At 42.2% G+C, this 9,113-nt stretch overlaps 1 protein-coding gene across 1 annotated transcript; it reads right to left on the bottom strand.

Moving 5' to 3' along the window:
* Positions 1-605: 605 nt before the first annotated feature.
* LOC139474383 (betaine--homocysteine S-methyltransferase 1-like) lies at positions 606-8,409 on the bottom strand. Its single transcript, XM_071257370.1, has 7 exons — positions 8,202-8,409; positions 2,887-3,083; positions 2,572-2,766; positions 2,276-2,387; positions 1,964-2,142; positions 1,113-1,194; positions 606-953 (listed from the first exon to the last, which is right to left on the bottom strand). Exons 1-7 carry the CDS (start codon positions 8,212-8,214, stop codon positions 679-681), a joined length of 1,053 nt encoding a protein of 350 aa, XP_071113471.1. The 5' UTR covers positions 8,215-8,409; the 3' UTR covers positions 606-678.
* Between the last annotated feature and the right edge of the window lie 704 nt (positions 8,410-9,113).

Here is a 9,113-nt window from a genome sequence, read left to right as displayed (position 1 = left end):
GAAGCTTTTAGCTACATATTCCAGCAATATCACGGCGGGGGACACTAGAAATAGGCTTTACACATTATACCCATGTCGGGAATCGAACCCGGGTCTTCGGCGTGATATATGCACCTAGGAGGGGCCTGGTACAAATACAATTTAAACAAAGTCTGCATTATGACTGTTACAAACAGTGTACAGTAATGGTGATCATGACACACATCATTAGAGTATCAAGTAACACACTGGTGGAACCTCCACGTGAGGGCATCTTGCCGCATGTCAAGCATGCCGTGTATTGAATAAGATGGGGCTCAACATTCAGGGAGCGGTGTTAGTAGTAGTGAGTGAGTGAGTATAGTTTTACGCCGCTTTTAGCAATATTCCAGCAATATCACGGCAGGGGACACCAGAAATGTGCTTCACACATTGTACCCATGTCGGGAACCGATCCCATGTCTTCGGCGTGACGAGCGAACGCTTTAACCACTAGGCTACCCGACCGCCCGTCATATAACAGATTACATGAAATTATCGGTTGTTCCTCAACTTCTTTTGAGTAGTATATTAGAAGTAAACCGGCGACAGTATATACAATAAGTCAGTGATGTTTGATGGACTTCTTTATTAGAGGTTTGCTTCTAATGACGAACTAATGTTTACGAACTAGCGCTTCCGTTTCGATGAGACTTTGTTTCATTGAATATCCCCAACCATGAAGGCTCGTGTTTTCTTCACTCTTTCTCCTCTACCGCCTCCTGCTACTATACCCATGGAAGGTTCTGGCTTAAATTTAGCTGCTGGTGGGTTGCGGCCGTAAGCAATGGCGACCTCCCTCAGATAGTAGGTGGCGCTCCCACAACACAGACCTATGTACTGTACGCCCAACTCCCGCGCTTCTGTAGCAAACTGGCGGATCTCGGCCCGGGTACACTGCAGGGGAGCTAACTCTGTCGGGTACGACTTGGCTCCTGGATAGGAAATGGACCGGGTATTTAAGCCATCCATATATCCATTCACATCATAATCATGCTCTTTATAGGTGTGAAGTGTGTTACTCGGATTTTAATGGACTATTCAGACGAAAGGAGGGTGAAACTATTGAGATTAGCATCCACAGATGTTCCTACCTGTCACCGGGTCTGTGAGGCACTGGAAGCACTTCTGTTGGGGCGTGGTGCGGAAGGTGACAGGTAGTGCAGCTATAGGGCCCTGGACAGTCAGATATATTAGTTCGACAGACGTTGTGTTGAAGTGTAAGGGTGAAGAAAAGGGACTTTTGCATCTAACACATCACACAGTCAGGAATAATTCATCCGAACAATGTTAAACATATGCCGAAAGACGACACATGCACACAAGCATGCATGCACGCACAACCAAACACAAAAAAGCTGATATCGGAACACAGGGTTCAAGGCTCATGACATAGAGGCGTCCTCATACCAGCTGAAGCCCAAGTACATAACAAAATGGGGGTACTCACCTTACAGGTCAGTCTGATCTGTGGATCCACCAGCGAGATTGAACTTTGACAGGACCATGACTCACCTTACAGGTCTGTCTGATCTGTTGATTTACTAGAGAGACTGTATCATGGACCAGGACTCACCTTACAGTTCTGTCTGATCATCTGTTGACTCACTAGAGAGACTGTATCATGGACCAAGACTCACCTTACAGGTCTGTTTGATCTGTGGATCCACCAGAGAGACTGTATCATGGACAAAGACTCACCTTACAGGTCTGTCTGATCTGTGGATCCAACACAGAGACTGTATCATGGACCAAGACTCACCTTACAGGTCTGTCTGATCTGTGGATCCAACACAGAGACTGTATCATGGATCAAGACTCACCTTACAGGTCTGTCTGATCTGTGGATCCACCAGAGATAATCTATCATGGACCATGACTCACCTTACTGGTCTGTCTGATCTGTGGATCCACCACAGAGAATCTATCATGGACCATGACTCACTTTACAGGTCTGTCGGATCTGCCTCAGTAGTGGCAACATGGTGGCCGGACCTCGAGCACAGTTCAGACCCACGACTGCCGCCCCCTCCTCTTCTAGCCTCCTCATGGCCTGGGGGAAGGGGACGTCGTCTGTGGTTCTGTCCGGCACATACGCCGCCATTGTGATCACAGCAGGTAGACCTGCAGTCATAAACAGTATGATGCCGCGTGACTCATCTGTGTATTCGACAAAACACACCAAAAGGACTCAGTAAGTGCTAATATGTCAATGAGATTATTTGTTTGACAATACGTAACATATATGATAACGTGCCTTTTCCATACTTCCGGATGGCCTCTAGAGCGAGGCTGGCCTCACTACACGAGTCGAATGTCTCCGCAATAAAGTAGTCCGCCCTCCCCTTCACGGCCCACTCTACTTGTTCCTGGGGAAACGAATACGGTAACATGACATCATTAGCAAAGGAAAAGGTCATATTCTTATAATCAGACATGCCATCGAGGTATCCCATACAGTCATCGACAGCATCACCGCAGACATTTGAAAGAAAGAACTTTATACCAAATCAAGGGACATATTTTGCAAAACACAATCATTATACCACCTACTTTAAATATAGACTTCACTTCCTCAATAGATTCAGGATTCCCTGGGTCATAGGTTGTTGTGTTGGAAAGATTCCCTGCCATCAGAGTCCCCGTTCTGTCAGCAACATCTCGCGCGATCTTAAGTGCTGCGAGATTTAAAGTCTCCAGTTCATCTTCCCTTCCAATCATTCGCAGCTTTGCTCGGTGGCCGTAATACTAAAGAAAAGAAAAGAAAGTTTCATTCAACAATTTAGACACAGACACAATTTCGTTTGTTTTGCAAGATAATAAAAATCTTCAGCAATTAAACGTCTAAACGTGTTTGTTTTCTCTCACCGTGAAGGCCTCAACAACGTCACTTCCGGCATGGACGAATTCTTCATGGAGGTTTCGGACTCTTTCTGGATGATCTATAACTACTTCCGGTGTGAAGGCCCCGGATCTGAGGAAACCTCTTCTCTCCAGCTCCCACATGTATCCCTCCGCACAGATGACGTTGTCGCCATCTTGTAGTCTCTCGACCAAACCTTTCCCTATTGACATTAACAGTATATTGATAACTAAAAAGTATGATACTCCTATCCCCTGCCAATAAAACGACCTATGGACAATTGAGTGTCGGGGTGCACGGGTGGCCCAGTCGTCGAGATTCACTGTGCAGAGTTGCGTCCCTGGGCACGTCAGAAACCTATGATTGTGGGTTCGAATTCCGGTTCACCGGATTATGTTTCCAGGTTTGTCAGCACCATACCCGTGCTCGTGGGTACCACCGAAGTGGTAAACGTCTGAGACCTGCATCACTTCGGGCTTTTTCACTCACTCACTCCCCCACTGTTGAGTGTCAGACTCATACCCCCGACCTATTGTATATTGCAGAATACAACATCTTTGTACTGATATGATTAAGTACCAGTCTCTAAATGAAGTTACATACTGTCACATATGGGTACATACTGTATCTCTTTCGGACTACAATTGACAAGTTTTACAATGATACATGATGAAGTAGACTTGTTTTGTTTTAGGTTTCTGATGAAACGTCATTTCAGGCAAAAGCTTTTGTGACGTACTAAAACAATTGTTTGTTTGTTGTTTGTTGCTCATGATATCAAACACAGGATTGTCTGGTGCAGACTCAGTTATTTACAGACCGCCGTCATATAGCTGGAATATTGCTGAGTGCGGCGTTAAACATCAAACCAACCAACCAACCGCACACTCGGAAGCTTCACTATTTGATAATGATTCGTAAACATATGCTTATGATATAGTCGGAACAATGGTCACTCTTTTAGTAGGGATTTCTTATGATTATGGAAATGGTTCTGTGGCAGAGTCAGATATGTCCCCCCTTGGGTGCAATGTCATCCAGGGCAGTGTATCTACGTTCTGATGCTGATGATTCTGTTACAACACCCCGGACACCTGGTGGTCTTGCGTTGTCATTTTTGTAAATCACATCCGGGATATAACGTTGGATGAACGGCCATACTGCGAGTTGTAAACCTTCATCACCATACAAACAAGTGCCCGGTTTGAAGAAACAACGACTATTTCAGTTCTGTGGGTGGTGAGCAGGGTCGATCGGTGGGGTGGAGTCATGGTGTGGAGAGACTACACCTTCTCTTCACCCCCACCGTAACAGTACCCCTCCAGAAAGCATGGCTGAGGGCAGCGTTCGCCAAAACGTCGGTATACTCGTGTTCTACCGCCTGTGTATGAAGAGAATGTGTGAGAAAAGCCCTCATGTCTCCATTACCGTAACACACAACAAACATGCTGTTTGCACCAGGGGAGTCGTAACCTTTGATGTTTTTTCTTCGAAATAGGACGTCGTTGTGGGCGTCTTTCAATGTTCCCATGTCTAGTCTGGACCTGTCGATCCAATGATTGGCATCATGACCATCGATCTAAACATTGAGGCGCATCGATCTTTACCGGACGCAAAGTGAGTGAGTGAGTTTTGTTTTTCGCTGCTTTTAGTAATGTTCCAGCAATATCACGACGAGGGACACCAGAAATGGGCTTCACACATTGTACCGGTGTCGGGAATCGAACCCGGGTCTTCGGCGTGACGAGCTAAAGTACTCAGTTCAATACAATGTACAAATCTCTATATTAGATTGTGTTAATGATAACAAAATAAAACCAGTTGACCAGTACTTTAAAACGTGTAGTGACGTACTGCATACTGGTCTTCCCCAGAAAGGAATTCCGTCCCAAAACTCTCATCTGTTTCGATGAATTGGAAAAATTATTAAAAGCTAAAACATAAAAATCAGAAACGTGTAAGTCACGTGTGATGTATGAGCCTGTACATACAACGGTTCATGAACCACTTGAAGTAAAATTTGTTGTCATGGAAATACGAAATGTTGTTTTTCCAAATATTAGATATACAAAAGACACCAGTTCATGGCTAGACTGATATCTGTACAAGGTTTGTGTGTGTGTGTGTGTGGGGGGGGGGTACTGGTCCGGACTGGTGCCGATTTATAGTGCTAGCTCACTGAGATACCATGCCGCAGTTTAACATGAATACCCCACTCAGACACAGTATACTGACTCCGAGCCGACCAGTCCTTGTTTTAGCCCCTTAATGCCGAGCGCCAGACAGGGTAACAACACGTAAAATCTTTTAACGTCTTTTGGTATGACGCGGCCGGGGATCGAACCCCGGACCTTGCGCTCTCCGGGCGGACGCTCTACCCCCAGACATGATATGGTCTGGTCAAAGCCCTCACCACCAACCTCAGAGACTTCAAAATAAAAAAACTACAAGAAGCCATCAACATCAAAAGACTCCAACCATCAATCAACTGTGACCAAGGCTACTACATACCCCCGGCGTACACATCAGAGACCCCAATCAGTCATAATCCTTTTGTTGTTTAATTTTATTGGCTTCACCCTTTTGTTTATATTACAGGCTTCACCGGCCAATATGTTTTACCCTTCTGTATACATAGCGGGCTTCTCCACTCCAGCAGTGTAACTACATCTTAAACCTACTGAACTCTATAAACACTGCCTCCTATCCTGTATATATACTTGTGAACCATACTCTTAACAAACGTAAAATCACCCAAAAATGGCATAAGACATACCTAAAAACAAACACACAGATAATCAAAATCCTCAAAAAACCTCTAACCAAACCTAAAATCCTCCATCCATCCAAGAAAATTGATAGAATAATCACCAAACTCCAAACAGGTCACACTAAACTAAACAGTCAACTCCTAAAAATAAAAAAACACGCAACCGGAAAATGCCCACACTGCCCACACCTGGAAACAATAGAACATGCACTCTTACACTGCACGCACTACCAAACCCACCGAGCAACACTCCAAACAAATCTAAAACTAGATAAAGCCATAACCCTAGAATCAATCCTTAAATCCACATAACAATATAGAAAAATTAAAGCACTAGGCGTATACTTAACTAAAACCAATCTAATGATCCGCATCTAAAAACACTCAACCACACCACATAAACAAACAAACACACACCAACACACTCCCTTAGTACACTACCACACCCCTAGGCATGCATTCCAAATTTCAAAATCTCCAAAACTTATATAAGCAACCACTAAAACCCCCCTCTGGTTGCAACACCTTTATTTTCCCTTCAAAACCACGCTAAATGGCCCGACCGGGCCCGTGTGCGAAATACGCTCCAGTCGGAAAGCGCACGTTAAATCTCCAAACGTAAGTAAGTAAGTAACTCTTTACACCACTTGCTTGATAACGGTGTTAGAAACTACACCGAAACGTCGCTCCTAATTGTAATAAAGAAGTTGTTCATCCATATATCTTAGCCTTACTTAGTATTCCAACTTCTAAATGTCTCTCAAAGAAATTAATGTGTTTGTATTTTGAAACCTATTTGCAAAAAATACCAACACTGTCAATGACAAAAAAACAACCTATATATTCCAAGTTTGGTACAGATATATAAAAATATAAAAAGGTGATTTGGATTGTCTTTTCTCATGAACATTCTGAATTAATCATCTAGGGATTGTGACAGTACGCGTTGAGACAGTGCAGTCTTAAGTCAATATACAGAGAATAATCTTGTGGTTGTATTTATTCGGGGTATAGCCCCACAAGGAATGTTCTTGTGGTTCTGACCATCTAGTTCAGGTGTCAGAAGTGTGGAGTTTCCCATGTTTGAACCGGTACAAATATAGCGTGTACTTGCATGCCTTTAAATATTCCATTATAACATCACTTTAAACCATCTGATTTGAATGGCATCCTTAGTTCCAAGTAGAGTGTTGGATGCAAGTGATTATAATTTGAGAAACTGCTCACAGCAGCAAAATATAAAGTGTAAATCAAATAATTATGTCAAATCATTTATCTCAGATACAGTACCGTTAATATTTGGAAGTCACTACCAATTGAATACTCCAATGCCAGTAGCTTAGGAAGTTTTAAAAGTTTTATAAAAAGCAATGATAGGAATGGTATATACTTTGATGTAAATTATGGATCAAGATTCTGTCAGGTTATACACTCCCGTCTCAGGCTTGGCTGCAGTGATCTTAATGCCGACAAATTTGCCAGATTTATATCCGACAGCCCGAGATGTTGTGGCTAGCACACGGAAGATGCACTTCATTTCTTTCTTACGTGTCCCTTAAACAGCACAGTAAGGCAAAATATGTATTATTTCGTAAAAGGCTACGATTTAAATTCAATTCTAAATGGTAATTCACATTTAACGACTGTAACAAATCTTGAAATTCTTGAAATCAGTGCTCAGTTATATTCTATCTTCTTGTCGATTTAGAGATTTTGTCTGAGATGTTGGCTTTGCTATATGATACTGTGATGTTGTTGACATGTGCTGGATGTAAAAAATAACGTAACTATAATTATTAAAGATAATCCAGTAATTAAACACTTACAGAACAATACTTACCTTTAATGTCAAGTATACAATGTATGCTATTTCTCATGTCTCTTTCAACACATTGTAATTTGTATCATGTTTGGGAGAGGCATTCAGATAAGCACAATTTGCTTGTCTGCCAATCTCTCCAATTTATGGAAATATATTTGTTTATATCAAGATGTTGTAGATTAACAATTGCATATGATGCATTCAACACTAACTGTCTAGGTCTTCCTAAAAACACGTTCGTTGTCACGTCATTAAGTCAATGTGGGCATACACGGACATCTAAGGTAACATAGATGGGATCAGTAACATACGGATATGTCATAGTTTTAGAAATGTTCATTTCTGGAGAAGGCGTATGGTACTGGCATTGGTCAGTTCAATGGCTATCATCCCTTTGTACCTAGTCTGTCTTACCCGAAACAATTATATCCAATACAGCCCATGCAAGTCTATAATATTTGGCAAGTCTAGATTACTGCAGTATCTGAAAGTGAAGAGAGCCTCTGGGTTCCTTTTTATCATATTTTATAAAGAATTTATTAAATTTAACACCTGTTTTTTCTGTAAAATATTTTCATTTCAGAGGCTAGATGTTAGTTGAGCAGTAACATACGTACGGATCGGTTGACTACGTAACATACGTCCGGATTGGTTGACTATGTAACATACGTACGGATTGGTCGTGTGGATCCAGATAAAATACAAGAATCCAGTTTGCAACCACGTACCTGCTGTTGTCATATTTCGTCGACCACCCGCTTCACTGCAATGGGTTCCAGTCAAGCACGATGTATTTCACTCTTCTGTTTTGCTATTGTCAGTCACGATTCTGTTCAAACAATGCACTGTACTATGTTATAAGCACACATAAACATGGCGGCTATGATCTAGCCCTGTCATGTCTCAGATAGAAGTTACACGACGGACTAGGCAGTGACTTACCTTCCTGAGAACATATGTGCCTACCACGAATGAAGAACTCAAGCATGACTCAGGTTGATATAGATTGAGGTCACTGTAGGCGAAGTAGGTCGCCAAACCATGTTCACACTCACCCAAGTTCTTGTTTTTTCTATAACTTTTGATTTAGTTGATAAGAATGAGCTATCTTCGATGTCCTCGTCAATGTTATATACAATGCTAAAATTGCTGTTTCGGGGGTAACGTCAGGTGTTCGAGAAAAGGTGAGCGTATCCTGACCCACTGGTAACACCCGTCACAAACACATGCAAAGGCAAGGCAAGTGTTCACCTGATTGTTACATCTTACATCGTTTTTGTCACTGATGTGTCATATTTTGAAATGTCCCCCACATGTCTACCAAAATACCCTTTGAACGATTTGCTTTGAATGTTGTAACCTTGATTGTTTACCTGGGTTTTCTCATTTTAATTGAAAAGTCAAGATGTTGGAAATGTGTCAGTGTTTTTACAGTCCTTAAGACAAAGAGTAAGAGGTATATTGCTTCAAAACTGACAAACCGGTACGTGGGAGTTACCGAGATTTAGTGTATTGTAATTGGCGAGTCGCTGCATTAAAAACAACAGGTAACTTTAAAAAAAACACTGCTATATTTTAAATTTACACAACGATTAGTTTTCGTGTATAAAGAGACCTAAGTGCAGCAGCCACCTATAACC

The sequence above is a fragment of the Haliotis cracherodii genome, unplaced genomic scaffold (genome assembly GCF_022045235.1).
Source record: "Haliotis cracherodii isolate W230 unplaced genomic scaffold, xgHalCrac1.p SCAF_3, whole genome shotgun sequence".
Lineage (NCBI taxonomy): Eukaryota > Metazoa > Mollusca > Gastropoda > Lepetellida > Haliotidae > Haliotis > Haliotis cracherodii.
Note: the sequence above shows the minus strand (reverse complement) of the source record. Positions and strands in the feature narration are given on the sequence as shown.

Excerpts from the sequence above, each read along its gene's own strand:
- LOC139474383 (XM_071257370.1), bottom strand. Across the intron at positions 2,767-2,886 it reads ACGTTGTTGAGGCCTTCACG|TATTACGGCCACCGAGCAAA; the intron begins GTGAGAGAAAAC and ends TCTTTTCTTTAG. Across the intron at positions 1,195-1,963 it reads AGATCCGACAGACCTGTAAA|GGCCCTATAGCTGCACTACC; the intron begins GTGAGTCATGGT and ends CTGACTGTCCAG.